Below are 20,412 nucleotides of genomic sequence, written 5' to 3'. Positions count from 1 at the left end.
GGGGAAGGGTGGTCAGAGGTGTCTGCACCCTAGGCCTCATGTGAGGTGGGGAGGAAGTGGACGGGGAGTGGTGTGGAACCTCTGAATTCAGTGCAAAGAAGCAGAACGGCTGGAATTGCTGACTAAAGCAACACTGTGTCTCTGTATCCCCTTTGCACCCATCATGACTCAGGCTTGAGTTCTGAGGGGAGTGGAAGGGTGGGGCAGGGAGGACCTGGAGCTGAGGTTCAGGGAGCTTGCAGGCTTGGCCAGCCTCCCCAGGGCTTGTTCCCACAGAGGCCCCGGTCCCCCCACAGCTGGCAGCTGTCCTGTGCAGTCCTCTCCCAAGCCCCAGACCCCTGAGCAGGGGGCAGGGAGCTGAGGTGGAGGCAGGAAATAGATGGGCTCCAGGTTAGACATTTACAGCCAGCCCCGTTTACACTGCTGAAACCGTGTAACTCTGACTGTGACTCAAGTCCAGCCTAAACCCAGAATGGGACTTGAACTCACAGTTTTTTATTTGTGTATTTATTTTAAATGTCAAAGCCTAAACATTTTTTTACTGTTTATGTATTTGGCTGTTTCGGGTCTTGGTTGCAGCACTCCGGATCTTCACTGTGTCCTGTGCGATCTTTCCTTTAGGCACACGGACTCTCTACTTGTGGTTTGCAGGCTCTGTAGTTGCGGCATGTGGTCTTACTTGCTCCATAGCATGTGGGATCTTAATTCCCTGACCAGGAATCAAACCCACGTTCCCTGCATTGCAAGGCAGATTCTTAACAACAGGACCACCAGGGAAATCCCTCATCATCTTTTTTTTTTTTTAAGTTTATGGAGAGTCACACTTTAAATTTGTATTTATTTTTGGCTCTGCTGGATCTTCCTTGCTGCTCGTGGGCTTTCTCTAGTTGGGGCAAGTGGGGGCCACTCTCTAGCTGCCAGTGCTCAGGCTTCTCATTGCAGTGGCTTCTCTTGTAGAGCATAGGCTCTGGGCGCACAGGCTTCAGTAGTTGTGATGCACAGGTTTAGTCGCCTGGTGGCATGTGGAATCTTCCCAGACCAAGGATCAAGCCAGCGTTCCCCGCATTAGCAGGCAGATTCTTAACCACTGGACCACCAGGGAAGTCCCCCTTCATGGTCTTTTAATTGAGATCACAGGCCTGTTCTCAGAATTTAATGAAGCTCAGGTTCTTGATGTCTCATTGCAGAAAGAATTCAGTGAGAGACAAAGGGATAGGTAAGAAGTGGATTTATTTGAGAGAAACATGCTTCACAGAGTGTGGGCCGTCTCAGAAGACAGGAGGCCCGGAAATATGGGGTGTCAGTTTTTATGGGCTGGGTAATTTCACAGGCTAATGAATGGGTGAGTTATTCCAACCATTTTGGGGAAGGGACAGAGATTTCCAGGAACTGGGCCACCACCCACATTTTGATCTTTGATGGTTGGCCTTAGAACTGTCAGGGCACTGGTGGGTGTGTCATTTAGCTTGTGGTGTTGGAGAGGACTCCTGAGAATCCCTTGGACTGCAAGGAGATCCAACCAGTCCATTCTGAAGGAGATCAGCCCTGGGATTTCTTTGGAAGGAATGATGCTAAAGCTGAAATTCCAGTACTTTGGCCACCTCATGCGAAGAGCTGACTCATTGGAAAAGACTCTGATGCTGGGAGGGATTGGAGGCAGGAGGAGAAGGGGACGACAGAGGATGAGATGGCTGGATGGCATCACTGACGCGATGGACATGAGTCTGAGTGAACTCCAGGAGTTGGTGATGGACAGGGAGGCCTGGCGTGCTTCGATTCATGGGGTCGCAAAGAGTCGGACTCGACTGAGCAACTGAACTGAACTGAACTGAACGTATTACAATGACCGAAAGCTGGAATCTGATACCCCATGGTTCTGCCCTGCTTCCATCACCTTCTCATTTTTTGTGTCAGCCAGTTGGTCAGAGCTACCTCCTTGGGGACTCTCTGGGGACAGAAGCTCCACAGGTGGCCTCATCTGGGCACCCCTAATGCTTGGGCAGTTGCTCTAGAAAGAGGAGTCCACTTCAGGTGTGACATGCATCTTGCAGGAGCAGTGTGGGTCCGCTTCTGAGGAGCCCAGGGCTGGCCAGGCTGCTGAGGCCCAGCTCCTCGGCACCACTGCTGCTTCTTGCAGCCATTTGTCTCCGTTCCTTGGGCCTTCAGTTGCTGTTTCTGTTACTCTCCCTGCTACCAGGGTAGGGAAGGTTTTGGCGATGGGAGCAGCTGCATAAGAACGTGGGAAGTGGTGGGGCCTCTGGACCCAGGGCTGCCCTTCTTAGAAGTGTAGAACACAGGAGCCAGAACAGGCCTTTCGAGCTTGGAAAATACAACCCCTTAGCACAAGAGAGGCCCAGATTTGCATGCAGTCAAATCTCTTCTCTGAGTATGCTTAGCTCTCCGCTTGCACAGGCCTGGGCTCTCTCTGTGGCTGCTCCTAGGTTGGGACTGGCAGTGGTGAGTAGGGATAAAAGGAAGGCTTCTCACGTTACCTCTGTATACCTTTTGGATTCTGACCCACATTCTAAAACAATGCTGTTAGAAATGTACATTTTAAAATGCTAATCAAAAGTCTCTTTTCCATCCTGGCCTGAGCTCCTTTAGGGGATTAAGCATCTCCTGGGGACTGACCAAGTCCCTAGATTTGCTCTGGTAGGGGAGGGGGCTCCATCTCAGCAGCCTGTGTCTCGCCAGGGCTGACCTCCAGCAGGCTGGTGTCTCCTTCACAGCTTCAGCATGCTCTTTCTTTCTCTGTGCCTGTTGTTGCTTTCAGTCCTGCAGCAGCCCCCTCCCTTCTGACAGGCCCTGTCTGTTGACTCTGCCTCCTGCAATCTCTCCTGAATCCACATCCCCACTGCCGTCACATCCTGGGACACTGGTCAGACTCCACGCAGCTCTTCTGATGCCTGCCTGTTTTCCCCCGGTCCATCTTCCCCACCCCTGAGCCCATCAGCTTCCTCAGATACAAATTGTGCACACTCCTCTCCCGCTTACATCCTCCTGTAGCCAACAGCATTAGTGCTCTGCCCAGCTCTGCCTGGATGCCCCTTTCCATTTTTGTACCCAACGCCCCCTTCAAGTGCTTTCAGGGTTGACACCTGCAGCTCTTCTTGGAGGGCTGCCCTTGATCTGGACCTGGTTTACCCCGCCCAGCCCCACCTGGGCCACGCTGTGGCTGGCAACTGCTCAGTGGTAGTGGTGGCGGGGAATGAAAGCCCAGCTTCTCGTCCCAGCAGGGCTACCCTGAGGCTGAACACTCTAAGGCTGTCCTGCTGGGCTCCGAGGGAAGTCACCTCCACAGCTGAACTGGAGCTCCAGCTGGCCTCTCTCCAACCACCTACCTCCCCTGGGTATTCTGCCTTAAGAGTCACTCAGCGTCTAGATGAATCCCTCATGGAAACCTACCACCCACAATTTAAATCTTAATCACTGATCTGTATTCATCTCCTTTCTCTGAAAATTTATCCCATATCACATCTACAGTCACGTCATAGCAACTTCTAGCTGTCCTGCAACATTCTGTGTTTCAATACCTGTTTTTTTTTCTCAGTTAGGAAAAACTACTCTACCCCCATTCTTTAAGTCTCTGATCAATATCACTCCCTTCAATTCCCTAATGAGGCCAGCTGCTTCCTCCTGTACTCTGTACTGTGTACTTATTACAGCACCCATCTCATCAAATTGAACCAGTCTTCTCTAGCATGGTGCTGGGCAGAATGCAGGTGTCAAAAGAAATGTTTCTGAATGAATACTGACTCCCAACACGTCCTAAGACTCTCTGCTATTGGGTTTCTCAGATCTTGACACTCTTCTCCGTGTTTCATTCTCTCAGACCTCTACTCTACTGTTTACATTTCTAAGATTAATTAAGTCTTGTTGGAGGGAAGCAATGTGGTGTCTTTTGAAGAAAACCGCTCCCTCTGGCTTCTTGAGACACCAGGATCAAGGCTGTACCCTGCATGGTGTGGACTCTTGGGGCCCCAGTTCACTCACTTCCTACGGTAAGTGGAAGGTTTGTACTGACTTCTAAGGTCTTCCAGGGCTGAATGAAAGTCCTCTGTGGACTGGAGCCTACTCTGTCTGGTTCTCTGCTCTCCCAAAGCCAAGAACTGTGCCTGCTGCAAAGCACACTCTTGCATATTTGTCAAGAGAAAGAACTGACTTTACTGGCTCCATATTGCTTGGCCCATATGTGTTATTTCACTTAATTTTCAAAGGAGTGGAGTCAGGGTTTGTATGCAGATTTGTACACCTTTGAAGCCCATTTTCTTCCCATCATGCCTTGTGACCTTTAGGGGACAAGGCCCTCATGAAAGGATTTGTCCCAATGATGGCTTTTAAAGATGGCTGTGGAAGGCTGGAGGAGATCCTGAGGCCCTTGTCCTTCCTAAAGCATATAGGCAATTGCTGTTGCCCCTGACCAATCTCAGGGGGATTAGGGTGGTGAGTGGAAGGGGGTGAGAGGGTGGTGAGGAAATCTGATTGCTCTGATTTAAACAGGGTGCCTCAGCAAATGGTGGAGTTTAGGTACGCAGTTCCAGTCACATGCTTGTAAGCTGGCTGGCTCTTTTGAAAAAAAAAAAAAAAAAAAAAGGAAAAAAACCCTGGTTGACAGCAGTTGTTGATTCCTGTAGCATGTATATTTTCACCATGGCTAAACTCAAGCAACCACCGTGAAGTGGCTGGCTGCAGGATTGGAGGAGATGCACATATCAGCTCTCATGGGTGAGAGAGCCACCCCAGCAGTCACTGGAGCAGTAACTGGGGGCTATTCCCAGAAAGCCACGGGAAGATCGCAGCTTCCATAGGTTCTGTAGGCAGCTGTGGGAGGCCTCGGCTCTCCCCCTGCCTTTTTGGAAGATTAGAAATGGCCTCTGCCACTCTGATTTATAGTAGCTCTCCCATTACCTTGATGACCGTGGAGCTGCTGGCGGGAAGGTGGCCTCAAAGGGGCCCTTGGCTCCTCCTTGGAACACACCCACTGTTGCCTTGCCTCAGGCTGGGACAGACCCCCAAGCAGGGAAAGCAGCTCTGAAAGGTTCTTGTGATCAGTTCTTCAGGAAACAGTTCCTGGGGTGTCATCCCAAGAATGCGAGTGTGTCAGTGTCATCAACTATTCCTCTGCCTCTCCCTTGGGATTTTCCTCCCCAGTTCCAAGAAATCCTGAATATCATGGACTCTGCCTTCCCTGGATTGGGCCTCACCCTGGGATCAGGCCCAGCTAGAAGGCAGTGGGCATCCCTGAAGAGACGGCAGGAATGAGGGCATGGGAAAGCAGTGAGGAAAAGGGGTGGGTGTGCCTGCTTCTGGCTGGGGAGGTACCCCGCTCCCTGGCTGGGGCAAGGGACGGGCAGCTCTGCAGGGAAGAGCAGGAGCAGATGTGGAGGAAAGGGGCCTTGTCCTGTGGATGCAGCTCCTTGAGAGCCTCAACATGTTGCATATCGTTAGGTCTTCCTCTAAAGTACCTACCACCTTGCTGAGCAAAGGATAAGTACTTGAAAATGAACTGAAGGAGAAATGAGAGCTTTATTATTAGCCCCTAGAACATTTTTCAGTGTTAAGGCAAAAAGTAAAATGACGGGGTAAGGAAGGCCTGAAGAAGGACCTATAAAGGCCCCCAGGGCTCAACCAGGGCACAGCAGAGGCTTCTCTTCAGATCAACGGTGTGCAGTAGGTAGGCAGGGAAGGAGGCTGTGTTCCAACTGAGATAGACCAACCACTCAGCCCAAAGGGAAGCAGAATTGTGTGAGGCCAGCAGGGTTAGAACTTGCTAGCATAGAGGGTCATGACCCATTTGGGCACCCGGAGAAACCCAGGCAAGTAGGAGGCCAGCCAGCCCAGGTTGGAGACATGGGAGAGGGCGGAGCTCAAAGACAAATAATCCTGGACAGGGCGGCCTGTGGACCACAGGAAAAGAAGGATTAGATCCTTGTTTCCCATTCCTCAGACACCCCCACGTGGCTGCAGAGACCGAGTGGAATGTGAGGAAGGAAGGGAGAGAAGGGGAGAAGGAGTGAGCTGGAAACGGAAGGAAGAGAGGTTCAGGCTGGCTGCTGGGCCAGAGCTCTTACCATCAACATCCTGCAGGCCGTAGCGTCGTGCGAGGTCACAGGACGGCAGCACCTTCCCGCTCAGGCTCAGGATATTGGGATCTGTGGGCACACAGACAGCTGAGACAGCCTGCAAATGGCCCAGGGTGACCAGGCCTGGGCCCAATGGCACAGGGCATCACCAAGATAGGCTTAAGAGCCCATATTTGTTTCTTTCTGTTCCTAGGAAGGTTTCTGGGCCTCTGGCTCCTGGCCACTGTTCCCAGGATCCAATTGCTGAGGCTCCCACACCTCAAACTGGGCATTGGACCCTTTGGGTGTCCAGAAGCCATAGAAAAGAAGGGCGTATTCCTGGCTCAGGACCCAGAACCAGTGGCCACCACCCTGCAGATCCCCCATGCCCTTTCTCATTACCAGCCGCCCCCAACCTTTTCACCTGTTGCCAACGCCACCACACATTTGCCACTCATTTCTGTGGTCTCCGCGGATGAGAAACGAAATTTGAACTGAAATACAGGGGCAGAGAGTGAAGGGTTAATTTCCAAGAGCGCTGCCCAAGTCCCTTTCCTGCTTTCAGCTTTTGTTCCAGGAGAGGGAGGCGCTTGTCACCGCGCCTGCAGGACTCAGCATCTGGGAAGGTACGGGAATCACTCCTTCCCACATCCGCGAGCCGTGTAACCACGTACTGGTACCCACAGCCTTTCTGCCTTTCCTAAGTGGAAGAATATGGGGATGCCAACCGCATCTGGGCCTTCTAGATTAGTTCAGAGTGGAGGTCAAGACTATGGGCTCTGGAGGCGGATAGTCTTTCCACTTACAGGATATGTGACTTGAGCAAGTTTCTTAACCTCCCTGAGTTTCAGTCTCCCAATCTGTAAAATGGAGCTACCATCTCCCTTACGGAGTGAAGGACAGAATGCGGGTCAGTGCTCAGCCCTGCGCCCGCCACAGTGAGCCCTGGAATCTACTCTCTGTTGCTGTTACTGTTTTGTCATTGGAGAGGGAAAGACTGGTTCCTTGCATTCCCTGCCACCCTCGCCCTCCCCCGGCCACCTGCTTAATCAGGGGATCTGAAGCATTCTCCTTCATCATGTGCTCCTTCAGCAGCTCTGTCTGCACCAGCCCCGGCCACAGAGACACGTAGCTGACCCCGTGGCGCCGCAGCTCCTGAGCACAGTCCGCAGCCATCCTGTCGCACTGCAGAGGGACAGAAGGCCGGGTGGGAGTCAAGGCACCTGGTCGTGTCACCTCCCTCTCCTGCCTTGCCTGCTTCTGCCGAGGATGCCCCCAACCCCTGGCCTTCCCAGGAGCCCCGTCTTAGCTATCCACCTTCCCCAGTGCACTGGCCGGCCAGCGGAGAGGAGCCCAGGCTAAGGAACTGTCTATACAGGGGAGAGGAAGAGGGGAGGGCCAGTCAGCCTCACCGCCTGGACCACCGGGGACCATCTCTCCTGAGCTCTGGCAACTGTGACTGTCCACCCCAACCCCTGCGCCAGTGGGTCCTCACCGCAGCTTTGCCCACGCCATAGGGGACGTTGAAGAGATACTGCAGCCCCCCAATGGAGGAGATGATCACAATGAGCCCCCGGCCAGCTGGTACCATCAGCCGAGCCCCATACACTGAACACAAGTAATGGCCTCTAGAAGGTGGGGCAGAGAAGAAATGAACCACGTTAGGGCTGTCTCGAGAAGCTTCTTCTGCCCCCTAGTGGCTTCTGAGCCAGGTGGTGGTGGTGGCTTAGTCACTAAGTCACGTCCGACTCTTGTGACCCCATGGACTGTAGCTAGCCAGGCTCCTCTGCCCATGGGATTCTCCAGGCGAGAATACTAGAGTGGGTTGCCATTTCCTTCTCCAACAGGGCCGCCAACCTGGTGAACCAAGGGCCTGAGGTCACATTCTAAGAAACCCACAGGTAATATTAATCACTGAAAGAGGAGAAATGGCAATCTTTAGAAGACTGTAACGGAAGAAAAGTGCTCTGTCATGACAGCAATGACAAAGCTAAAATAACTCTGGGGGATAAAATATAATAAATACATAGGATCTACAAGGAAAAACTATAAAGCTCTATTTAATATAAAAGAATACAGGCCGCTCTATCCCTCTGAGATGGCCCACACTTTACGTATGGACTGTGTTTCTCTCTAAATAATTCACTTCTCACCTAAATATGTAAAAAAAGAACAAGTACAGACAGAATCTGTTTAGAAGAACCAACATGTAAAACTTGAGTTCTGCTTAAATTAATCCACAGATTCAATTTGAGTGATATCTCAAGACTTCTGGAGAAATTGATAATAATCTAAAGGTCAATGAGAATAAATGTGTGAAAATAGCCGGGAAAATTCTGAAAAAGGAAGAAGAATATCTTGTGGGTGAGGGGGATACGCTGCCATAAACTGTGCAATGACATAATAGTTAAAAGAATGCAGAGGACTTCCCTGGTGGTCCACTGGCTAAGATTCTTTTTTTTTTTGGCTAAGATTCTGAGCTTCCAATGTAGAGGGTTCAATCCCTGGTCAGGGAACTAGACCCCACGTAGATCCCACATGCCACAACAAAGGTCGAAGATCATGCCTGCTACACCTAAGACCTGGCTCAGCCATATAAGTAAATATTTTTTAAAAAAGAATTCAGGACTGGCATTATAATACCTAAATATGTCAATGAAACAAAGTGCTCAATAGTTAATCCAAGTGTAAAGAAGAATTCAGCAAAGTAGTAAGGGAACATTTCAAACCAACAGGGAGAGATGGTTGTTGTTCAGTCGCTCAGTGGTGTCCAACCCTTGGAGACACAACTGAGAGACTGAACAACAAACATCTGGCCAACAAATAATTTGGGCTTCCCAAGGGGCACTAGTGGTACAGAACCCGCCTGCCAATGCAGGAGACATAAGAGATGCGGATTTGATCCCTGGGTCAGGAAGACCCTCTGGAGGAGGGCATGGCAACCCACTCCAGTGTTCTTACCTGAAGAATTCCAAGGACAGAGGAGCCTGGCAGGCTACAGTCCACTTCAGAGTTGGACATGAATGAAGTGACTTAGCGTGTATGCACGGTCAGTTATTTAGTAGGTGGGATGGATTCTCTACCTCATTTATTGCTTTAAAATGCATTCCCAAAATACTTGGGTATAAAAAAATGAGTGCCTAAAAGCAATAAAAGAAAGTATAAATAAATAAAATGAATTTGCTCAGTTGTGTCTGACTCTGCGACCCCATGGACTGTAGCCTACCAGGCTCCTCCCTCCATGGGATTCTCCAGGCAAGAATACTGGAGTGGGTTGCCATTTCCTTCTCCAATATCTCTTTGAGCCCCTTTTTTGGAGGGGGAGACAAGAATACTGGAGTGGGTTGCCATTCCCTTCTCCAGGAGATCTTCCTGACCCAGGGATTGAACCCGGGTGTCCCGCATTGTAGGCAGACGCTTTACCATGGGGAAGCTTGTCTCAGTACCATACCAAGATATAAATGACTTATACATTAAGACATGTATATACGTAGATATACAAATACATACATGTATATACATTTAAGTATGTTTAGAGAGCTGAAGAAAGCATGCAGGCAAGTAATGAGTAATAAATTGGGAAAGATATTTGTAAAACACACATTAAAGGGATCTATTCTACAAAGGTCTCTTATAAATTGATGTAAAAAGAATAATTTAGTAACACAACTCACGAAAGAATAAAGAACCGATACAAATGTAAAAAACAAAAGCTCAACTTCACAAATAATAGAGAAATGTGAATTTAAAAAACATCTTCAGATATCTTTGGCTTATTAGAACGGCCAAACTTGCCTGACCTCCTGGCCCGATATTGTCTAGTATGATAGAAGACATGGGGAAACAGATATTCTCCTTCATCGTTCTGAGATTATAAATTGGTGGGGTCTTTTTAGAGGACAGTTTGATAATGTTTACTAAAATCTCTGAGGTACATATTTTTTAGCCTAATTTTTTCCCACTACCGCAACAGATAAGGGCTTAGATAAATAAATTATGGTATCTCTTTCCAGTGGAATATTTAAATGAATGGTAGAATATATACTAGGCTATTAACAGTAGCTATATCCCAGGCAAAAGAGGAAGGGTTGGTGATTATGGAATAAGATTATACTAATCTACCCAGTATATTTGGGGGTTTCCCTGGTGGCTCAGTGGTAAAGAATCCACCTGCCAATGCAGGAGATGTCAGTTCGATCCCTGGGTCAGGAAGATCCCCTGGAGAAGGAAATGGCAACCCTCTCCAGTATTCTTGCCTGGGAAATCCCACGGACAGAGGAGACTAGCAGGCTATAGTCCATGAGGTCACAAAAGAGTCAGACATGACTTAGTGACTAAAGAACAACAACGATATCTCGGGCAAAAGAGAGGGGTGGTGACTAGGGGAATATGATTACACTGGTCTACACAGTATATTAAAAAAAAAATAACACACACATACTTGATAACCAGAAAAACATTTTTTTTGCACAGGAGACAGGACTCTCCAGATGAAAACAAGTAGAGTGAGTTACGGTATCAAAAAGAAGGCCAACCTCAGGCAATGCAGAGGACAGGCACGATAATTATGTGTGTGAGTGGTGAGAGGAGGTGTTGGTGCGCTTCCAGCAGGGTCCCAGAGTAACCTTCGCTTTGGACCCTTCATCAGGGCTCTGGTGCCAGGGTCTGGGCCTCTGCTTTGCAGGCTCAAAACCCTGACCAGCAAGAGGTGAGAGTGTGGAAGGCCCCTCTCTTTAGAGGGCTAAGGACATGGGTGTTGCCAATTTCAAACTTTTTGGGTTTTTCTTGACTCTTGGTTGACCATCTCCATCTCCTCACAACATTTATTCCACTTTGGAAATGACAAGTGGATTGTAATCCTGCTTCCCTGAGATTGCCACTAGAAGCCGAGGGTTTCCTTAGATGCTTTAGATGTAGATTTGCATGTAATCTCTGGGTGACTCCCACAGGTGGCTGATCACATCCATGCAGTATAGTTTCTGAGAGGGTACCCTCTTCCCAACAATAAACACAGCCCTGAAGGATGTATGTCATGCTGGGTGAACTGTAAATGCTGTGTTTCATCTCATTCCTTTTCCAGATGCATGTGAAACCCCTGCCTTCTCTACTCACACCTGGAACACTCTTGCCTGTGGGCCTGGAGTGAGGAGGGGAAGGCGAAGATGGCTGGCATTCAATCTTCCTCACTGACCTTCTGCTGATCTAAAACAAAATAATTCTTTCCTCTAGCCATGTTTGGAGAAGGAAATGGCAACCCACTCCAGTGTTCTTGCCTGGAGAATCCCAGGGACGGGGGAGCCTGGTGGGCTGCCGTCTATGGGGTCGCACACGGTTGGACACGACTGAAGCGACTTAGCAGCAGCCATGTTTGGACATACCGTGGCAAGCTTTACCAAAGGAAAGAGGCTTCCTTATGGATCATGCATTTGGACAAGCAGAGAGTGAGACAGGAGAGCGGGCAAGGGCGAGTTCAGATGAAAAGTATGGACAGAAACAAGGCCAAAGTTGACGTTCCTGGGCCCAGATTCACCTGCATGAAACTCCTTCAGAGGGCAGTGGACAAATAGGACAGATGGGAGAACAAAGAGACGAGGAGATCAGAAGGAAAAGGAGAGGGCGCTTGTTAATGTTTGGCTGAGTGACTGAGGGGAGCCCAGGCCCTTAAGTGGGTGGCCGGGGAAGCACCTACCTGAGTCCGACGTTGTTGATGTCATCCCAAATGGAGGCGGGGCTTTCCCAGAATGACTTCTTAGAGTTGTTCAGGATCGGCTGGAAGGCACAGGGAGAGTGATGAATAGTATGCTCTGGAGGCAAGAAGGGGCTGGATAATGGAAGGGGACAACCAGTGGGGATGAGGACTCAGGTCAGAGGGGGAGGTCCGAAGTGTGGAGCTGGGGTCAAAGTTCAAAAAGCACCTGGACTCCAGCATAGGCATTGTTGACCAGCACATCCAGACGTCCTTGCTGTTCTCGATCCACCTGCTCAAACAGGTTTCGCACTTCACTCTCCTGGCTTGAATCACATACCACGGGCACACACCAGCCTCCCCGGGATTGCGCCTGGAAAGAGACAGAAGGGATATGAGCTCCGAGTTGCACAACGTGAGACAGAACTCAGCTCCCGTCAGCCTCAACGTGGGAGCGAGGCAATCCTAGGCCTCAGGCAGTAGCTGAGGCAACATGGTGGGCAATACTGCCCTCTGGTGTCTGTTTGAGGAGTTTCAGTAATGCTGCTGCTGCTGCTGCTGCTGCTGCTAAGCCGCTTCAGTCGTGTGCGACCCCAGAGACGGCAGCCCATCAGGCTCCCCCGTCCCAGGGATTCTCCAGGCAAGAACACTGGAGTGGGCTGCCATTTCCTTCTCCAATGCATGAAAGTGAAAAGTGAAAGTGAAGTTGCTCAGTCGTGTCCGATTCTTAGTGACCCCATGAACTGCAGCCCACCAGGCTCCCCTGTCCATGGGATTTGCCAGGCAAGAGTACTGGAGTGGGGTGCCATTGCCTTCTCCATCAGTAATGCTAGGTACTGTTGTGGAGCAAGGGGGATGGGGAATCCCAGGTTTAAAATCTACAGACATTTTCTGAGGTCTACTCTGTTCAAGGCATTGTATTACTCTGCACATGGAGGCTGAGGGACAAATAGGCTTGGAGGCTCTCTTGAGAAAGGAGGAACTCTTGAGAAAGGAGTTCTTTTTCTTCATTCTTGGTCATTTCCATCTCTTGTGCCCTTAGCTCCCACCCTTCACCACTCATCTGGAATCTCAACTCAATCCCAGCCTTCTTACCCTCACTCCACCAACACTGCTTGCCTGGTAAATGAAAAAACAAAGCTCTCAGACACGAACACTCTCTACTTCCTATTCCTATACAAATGTGTCCCCTCCTCTAACTTCAGAGAAAGAAGAATAATTTATTCAAGAACAATCTTCATATCCTGAAGATTCATGCTCTGGGTCCCACCCTCTGACCTCCCTGCCGAACTGCTCACTCACATTTCTAGTACATTCTGGATACACTTATTGCTTATCATGTTCATACTCATTCCTTTCATCTCTTATCACTTCCTGTATTCACATTACATTGAAAGGATCCATTTCTGCCTTAGACTTCAGAGCAAAAGTTATGTCCTACTAAATTTGGTAACTCCAGTGCCTAGCAAATCAAAGGCACCCCAAAATTTATTTAACTGAAATTCAGTAGAAAAATCAAATGAAAACAATTCAATAAAATCTTAACAAGAAAAGAGAAAGAGCACAGGTCCACAACTCTTGAAATTCAATTCCAAAATCCCTAAAGCTCTCAAATAAAGTTTTTTTTTTTTTTTTTTCATAAAATTCACTTAATGGCAAAATGTGCCCTGATCTGAAGTTACTTATGGGGTTTACTTATCCCACTTAGAATAAATGTTCATGTTTATTGAGGAATATTTTGGTTTCAGGTAAGGGATTAAGAGGAGTAGTTAATGGAAAGAGCTCCCTCGGATGGTTTCTGCCCCCTGGGACTCCAGAGGAAGCACTCACCTCCTGAGCAGTGGCCTGCAGTGTGTCCAGGTGGCGGCCAGTGATGTAAACTGTGGCACCTGCTTGGCAGAGCTGCAAAGCGATGCCCCTGCCAATACCCCTGGAGGCACCAGTCACCACGCACACCTGGCCCTTCATGGTAGCTGGCATGACTCAACAAGCAAAGGGGTTAAATCTGTGGAAGAAAGGACTTGCTCTGAGGGAAGCGTGCAGACTGCGTTATGTCGAAGGGGGGTGATCCTGATAGAGGTAGGAAGGGGAGCCAAGGTTGAGATCCTTTGATGGGGAAAGAAGTTTCTGAGAGGGATAACTAGTGCAGGCCCCGGACAAGGTTGGCTGTCCCTTTTGGGCGACCAAGGAGTGAAGAAGGGGGCTGCGAGGGGCTGTCCAGGCCGGCCATCTACTGGGACTCTGAGTGGGACTGTGGCGGGCAGTCTCTCTCGGCACGTCTTACAGAGTCCTGAGCTATGGAGTTCAGGCCCCTTGCCCAGAGGTGCGGCTTCCGCGTGGAGGGTTGGCGCGAGGCCCAGGGACCCTGAGCCCGATGTGGAGGGAGCTCGAACTCCATACCTGCCACCTGTGCTGCCGCTGGAGTCCTCGTGCCGTCTGGCTCACAAAGTTCTCGAAGTCGAGGAGTTTTAATTCTGGTCGCAGGGGCGGGACAAGAAGTCAAGAGGACGACGGTCGAGTGGAAGTACACGTTCTGGTCCGGTTTCAGCAGGAGACTCGGAGGATCCGGTCAAAGAGTACAACACGTAGGAGCCTGGACAAGGGGCGGAGGCCAGGATCCACCAGCGGGGCGTGGAGATCCAGAGACTCAGCCACGCCTTCCCCAGAGAGGCAGTCGCGAGGCTATGACGTGTAATGCTGCGCCTTAAGCGCGCCGGCGTGTCGAAACTCTGCCGGGCCCGGGCCTTCAACCGGCTGACTGAGGTTCCCCCAGCGGCTAAGGCAGCTTTTCCGGGCGGAGCGGCCCCGAAGCACCCATGGGCCTGGGTCCGCGTTCCCCCCACAAACAGGGGCGCCGGTTCCCAGCTGGCGGAAAACGAGGGCGCGGGGCCAAGGGCGCGGGGCGCCCTCCACCAGGCCGCCAGCGACATCCCTGCTCGCCTCCGGATGGGCGCTCGGAGCCGGCCCCAGATGCGCACCCTCACCTGAGCCCAGAAGCTCTGGGGTATTTCCGCCAAGCGCTGTCCGCGCTGAAAGAGGCCCCCGAGACGGGAGAAGAACGAGGTAGGGAGCAACTTGGGGAGAGGGATCAAGGGAGGAACTGGTTGGGTATAAAATTCAGGACAGGTAAGGACAATTTCGTGGGTCCCCAGGGTGTGAAAACTTAGTTTCATCTCCCCTAAGGCATAACCTTCTCCTCTCATTCTCTTTAATGTATTTCTTGTTTTTTTTTCAGAGCTGATGGTGCACAATGTTTTGAAGGAAGTGGAGGCTCAGGCCCTAGCCTTGGCCACAAACCGGACTGGCAGTGAGATGCTACAGGAACTGTTGGGGTTCAGTCCCCGGAAGCCGATGTGTCGCGTATGGGCTGCTCTGCACTCCAATTTGCGCTTTGTGGCCTGTCATCGATGTGGGGTCCACGTTTTGCAAAGCGCTTTGCTACAGCTGCCTCGATTGCTAGGGAGCCCTGAAGAAGAAGAGGAGGAGGAGGAGGAGGAGGATGGGAAGGATGGTCATGTGGAGACCCTGGAGGAGCTGGTCCTGGGACTAGCTGCTGAGGTCTGTGATGATTTTCTTTTCTATTGTGGAGACACACATGGCAGCTTCGTGGTCAGAACTTTGCTGCAGGTATTGGGAGGGACTCTTCTGGAGTCTGAGAGAGCCAGGCACCGTGGCTCCCAGTCACCTGGTAAGTATTACAAGAAAGGGGTGTGGACCTCCAGGGAAGGAGAGTTTAGGAAGTTCAGAAGGAGAGAGTAAGCAGAAGATTTCTTCATGTCCTTGAAGAATTAGCAGTGAAATTAGGACAGGGATATAGCAGGCCAAAGATTAGTGCGCATGGAGGCCCAGAGGTGAGGATGCCTATGTGTGTTTAGGGGACAGCTGTTAGAAGAATGGGGGTAAGTGGAAGAGGTGATTCACTTGAGCATTGCCTCTCAAACTTTTTTTAACTACAGCTCACAGTAAGAAAACAATTTTCAAGCATCATTCAATATACATGTGTGTGTACATACACATATTGGATTCAAGCCAAAGGTCAGGAAGCAAGACCTTTCTACATACAATCCACTGATATTTTCTACCAGCCGCCCCCCGCCCCAACCTTTTTTTTCTCCTGTGCCATGTGTGGCTTGCAAGATCTTAGTTCCCCAACCAGGGATCAAACCCTTGCCCCTTGCAGTGGGAGTGCAGAGCCCTAACCACTGGACCACCATGGAATTCCCTCCCTTTTCATTTTATTCTGTGTGTTACATAAAAAGTGCTTGTTGAAACCCACTAGATTGATTTCATAATACACTCATAGGCAGCGGACCTACATTTTGAAAAACGTTGGGAAATAGGGTAGTGAGTTTAGGTGAGGCCTGATTTTGGAACACCTTGAATTCCTGACTGAGGAGTTTGGACTATTTCCTATGGACCATGCGGGAGCTGGTTGAAGTTCCTTAGAAAAATTAAAAGGGAAATGTAGTCTCAGTTCAGTCATGGAGATGAGACATTGAGTTGTACTGTATGCATTCTGCATCTCCAGGCCAAATCCTTGTTCAGCTGTGCAATTCTTCTCCCTTCGGGATGGCAGTCTGTGGTCTCACCACTGTATATGTTCTTGATCTTCCTTCAGAAGCACAAAAGGCCCCATCTCGGGAATGTAAGCCAACTGATTTTGAGGTCCCTGAAACCTTCTTGAATTGCCTTCAGAACCTGAGCTCCTGCTTTCTAAAGGACATTGCTGGTAAGGAGGGAAATAGAGGAAGATCTCGGATCTTCTTTTTTGGAGAGGATTATCATCAAACAAGGCTCTTATTTCCATTGGTCTTGTTCGTCTTTTTTTCAAATCTTGCCTGGTTTGTTGTAAAGGCTCTGTTTAGACCATTTGTGTCCATAGTCCCTTATACCCTGTTGCCTGAGATTGTGTAGGTTGTCTGGATTTTGGGAAAGCCACTTTTATTATTTCTGCCCTCCCCCACAGTGTTTATCACTGACAAGATACCCAGCTTCTGCCTTCAAGTGGCCTTACAGATCTTACACCGCAAGCTGCCCCAGTTTTGTGCCCACCTCTGCAGTGCTGTGATTGGCTATCTGAGTAGCCGGAATTCCTCAGCAGATGGCAGGTATGGACAGGGCCTCAGGATTGATCAAGGTGGTGGGCCATGTGAAATGAATGACATGATGTGGGTATTTTGTTTGTTTCCATTCTCTGTATGTGTGTGTTTATTTTTTTATTTTACTTTTTTGTCTAGTTTTATTGAGATATAATTGACATACAGCACTATATAATTTTAAGGTATACAGCATGATTTGACTGGTTTACCTCATGAAACAGTTACCACAATAAGTTTAGTGAACATCTGTCATCTCATTTATACACAAAATTAAAGAAATGAGAAAAAAAAAACTTTTTTTTCCTAGTGATGGGAATTCTTAGGATTTAATTTCTTAACAACTTTTGTATATGACATATGGTAGTGTTATATATTTATTATGTTATGCATTACATCCTTAGTATATATTTACCTTATAAATGGAATTTTGTAACTTTTGATTGTCTCCAGCCAGTTCCCCCTCCCCCCAGACCCCCTGTCTCTGGTAACCAAAAATCTGATCTTTTTTCCTCCGTTTGTTTGTTCTTGAAGTATAATTGACCTACAACATTATGTTAGTTCCTGTTAGACAGTATAGTGATTTGCTATTTCAGTACACTTCACCATGATAAGTCCATGGTGATCGCCATGATAAGTCCAGTGATGTGAGCATTGTGAATAAAGTGAAGACTACCTGATCACCTTCTCCTTGTCCCCAGCCCCCTATTGCTGTTTCTGCGAGATCAGACAAGCTCCAGGCTCCTGGAGCAGGTGCTGCTAGTGTCAGAGCCCCCAAGGCTCCAGAGCCTCTTTGAAGATCACCTCCAAGGACATCTGCAGGCCTTGGCTGCACATTCTATTGCCAACTTCCCTTTGCAGCGTTTCCTGGATGCCATCACCACCCCTGAGCTGGTGAGTTGGGAACTTGGCCGAGTCTGTTTCTGTTAGTTCTTGTTCACTGGGCTTTGCTTTATTGTGTACATGCCTCTGTATTTCCAACAGTGTGCTGGCCATTCCCCTTGAGAAGTCACTCCTGGAGGCTTCCCAGAGCTTAGGGTGAAGGTGCCTTCTTCCCAGAAAGGATGTGCTCTAGCTTTTCTCAGGTGCCAGTGCCAGTAGGAGATTGGCTTAATCCAAGTTCTCAGCCTGAGCTTCCGTGGCTTGCTCAGTCTCTGGGTGCTTGGCTGTAAATCCACGCGAGCAGCAAAACTGCTTTCGTAGCTTCTCTTTCTCTTTGCTGTTTAGTGCCAAGGCATGCTTTGCCAGGATCCCCTGGGTTGAGAGCTAGGATGGAAGGGCAGGTTTAACTCTAGCCCTCCCTTTTGCTCCCCCTCCCCATGTGAGGCCTCACCTCTAAGACTCCTTTTGTTCTGGACCTTCCTTATCCATCCAAACCAAAGTCTTGGCTTTTGCCAATGCTTTTATGTTTTACCTAGCATTTTTAGTTGCTTTTGGCAGGAAGATTTCATCGAATAACTTAGCCCACCATTACCAGAATGTCAAATTCTTTACCCCATGTCTCCCCTCAGCTGTCCCCTGTGTTTGAGGAGCTGAGCCCCGCCCTGGAAGCTGTGCTGGCCCAGGGTCACCCAGGGGTAGTCATTGCCCTGGTTGGCGCCTGCCGCAGAGTTGGGACCCACCAAGCCCAGGTCCTGCAGCTGCTGTTGGAGGTGAGTGGGGGTTACCCGCAACCCCTTTGTACCCTGAGTTCAAGTTCTACCTGCTAGGATTTAGCTAATCTTCAGTTGTTGTGTTTCTGGACCCATGGGATCTGATACCCAGCGAGTTCACAGGTATGGGGGAAATGAAGCCAGAGCCATCTCATGGCCCTGGAATGAAAAGTGTCTCCCTGGACAAAGAAAGAACTTTTAAGGAAAAAAAACTTATTCAGCCCCTGTTATATATATGGAGGCTGTGAATACAGCAAGGAAGATGAGATCCTCTCCACATGCAGGTTATGTTCTTGTGGAGTCAGGCACCTGTCCTGAACGCTTTCCCCTGGCTGGAAAGCCGAGGTGTCAGATGAGGTAGTTCTCAGCTTCATCACGTTCTGTCTTCCCTTCTAGGCATTCCACTGTGCAGAGCCCTCTTCCCGGCAAGTGGCCTGTGTGCCCCTCTTTGCCGCTTTGATGGCTTATGAGGTGTACTATGGACTGGCGGAGGAGGAGGGGGCAGTGCCCATGGAGCACCAGGTGGGTGAGGCAGGGGAGAGGCCAAGCCTGTGACTAGTTGGGAACCAGGCCTCCCAGAGCTGAGGAAGCCCCTCGCCACAGAGGTGAGGGAGGTGGGATCTCTTGGCTTCATCCAAGTGAAGGTGGCGGTTTGGTGGCTGCCTCCTAACTGCCTGTCTTTGTCCTCTCAGGTGGAAATGGCCGCCGCCAGGGGCCTGGGGGAAGTGGCAGTTCTTGGGTCTCTCCTGCTGCAGCATCTGCTGCACTTCTCCAGTCCCTGTCTCATACTCCAGAGTCTCAGTGCCTTGACAGGACCGCAGCTCCTGACTCTGGCCCAAAGCCCTGCCGGCTCCCATGTGCTTGATGCCGTCCTCACCAGCCCCTCCGTGACACGCAAGCAGCGCCGCCGGGTGCTAAAGACACTAAAGGTTAGAGTTTTGGCTCCTGTTTGATTCCTCTGCCATCCCTCCATTTGGAGAGTGTGTGCTTTCCCTGGGACTGGCCTTCAGTCACAGAGAGGATGCGTAGTTCCTAGACTGCTTCAACTTGGCCTCTTAACTTCACCTCCCCACCCCACCCCCACCAACAATACCCTTTTATGGACTGCCCTAGATGGGGTCGCACAGAGTCGGACACGACTGAAGTGACTTAGCAGTAGCAGTAGATGGCTCTACCTTACTTACCTCAATGCAGGGACATTATGTGACGCTGGCCTGTAGTCGCCATGGCAGCCGTGTGCTAGATGCTATCTGGAGCGGAGCAGCCTTGGGGGCCCGGAAGGAAATTGCTGCCGAGCTGGGTGAGCTCCTCTCTTTGACCTTTCCAAACGTTCCCTTTCCCTATTCTGAAAAGCTGGATGGCTGGGAGTGGACCTAAATTCAGCAGCGACTTCAGTTCTAAAGGGTGGTTTTGGCTGTGGGTTTGAGCAGTCTGCTCTCCCTGCCCCTCCATGTAGTCTGCCCCTCTGTGCAGCCCTTCGCTTCCGTTTTTGTTATTTGGACGGTGAGGTGTTAACTCTATCCTGAGGCAGACCCAGGATTCCAGAAAAATGGAGGGACCTTCTCCCCAAGTAGAGTCTCTTCAAGCCTAGGGGGATGACTGCGTGGTGATACTGAACATGAATGGTTCCCTTTGCAGGGGAGCGGAACCAGGAGCTGATAAGAGACCCTTTTGGCCACCATGTGGCTCGAAACGTGGCCCTGACTACCTTCCTGAAGCGTCGAGAGGCTTGGGAACAGGAGCAGGGGGCGGTGGCCAAGCGGAGGCGGGCCTTGAACTCCATACTTGAAGACTGAGGACTTGGATCTGGGACTGGGTGTTGATGGGGGGGTGAGGAGAGGAAGTATCTATCTTGCCCTGTTCTAGTTTAATTGGAGTCAAATGTCTTACCAATAAACATTTTTATATTTTTATTG

General features: G+C 49.9%; 2 protein-coding genes across 2 annotated transcripts; one reads left to right on the top strand and one right to left on the bottom strand.

Annotated features, from left to right (window-relative positions):
- Positions 1-5,507: 5,507 nt before the first annotated feature.
- Positions 5,508-14,388, bottom strand: DHRS1 (dehydrogenase/reductase 1). Its single transcript, XM_005910288.3, has 9 exons — positions 14,149-14,388; positions 13,579-13,753; positions 11,978-12,121; positions 11,752-11,831; positions 7,558-7,690; positions 7,104-7,247; positions 6,487-6,556; positions 6,072-6,152; positions 5,508-5,897 (listed from the first exon to the last, which is right to left on the bottom strand). Exons 2-9 carry the CDS (start codon positions 13,726-13,728, stop codon positions 5,761-5,763), a joined length of 939 nt encoding a protein of 312 aa, XP_005910350.2. The 5' UTR covers positions 13,729-13,753; positions 14,149-14,388; the 3' UTR covers positions 5,508-5,760.
- A 52-nt stretch (positions 14,389-14,440) lies between these two features.
- NOP9 (NOP9 nucleolar protein) lies at positions 14,441-20,409 on the top strand. Its single transcript, XM_005910286.3, has 10 exons — positions 14,441-14,811; positions 14,984-15,436; positions 16,367-16,477; positions 16,715-16,856; positions 17,546-17,738; positions 18,356-18,496; positions 18,893-19,018; positions 19,189-19,425; positions 19,691-19,796; positions 20,135-20,409. Exons 1-10 carry the CDS (start codon positions 14,565-14,567, stop codon positions 20,290-20,292), a joined length of 1,914 nt encoding a protein of 637 aa, XP_005910348.1. The 5' UTR covers positions 14,441-14,564; the 3' UTR covers positions 20,293-20,409.
- The last annotated feature ends 3 nt before the right edge of the window (positions 20,410-20,412 follow it).

The sequence above is a fragment of the Bos mutus genome, chromosome 10 (genome assembly GCF_027580195.1).
Source record: "Bos mutus isolate GX-2022 chromosome 10, NWIPB_WYAK_1.1, whole genome shotgun sequence".
NCBI classification, from domain to species: Eukaryota; Metazoa; Chordata; class Mammalia; order Artiodactyla; family Bovidae; genus Bos; species Bos mutus.
Note: the sequence above shows the minus strand (reverse complement) of the source record. Positions and strands in the feature narration are given on the sequence as shown.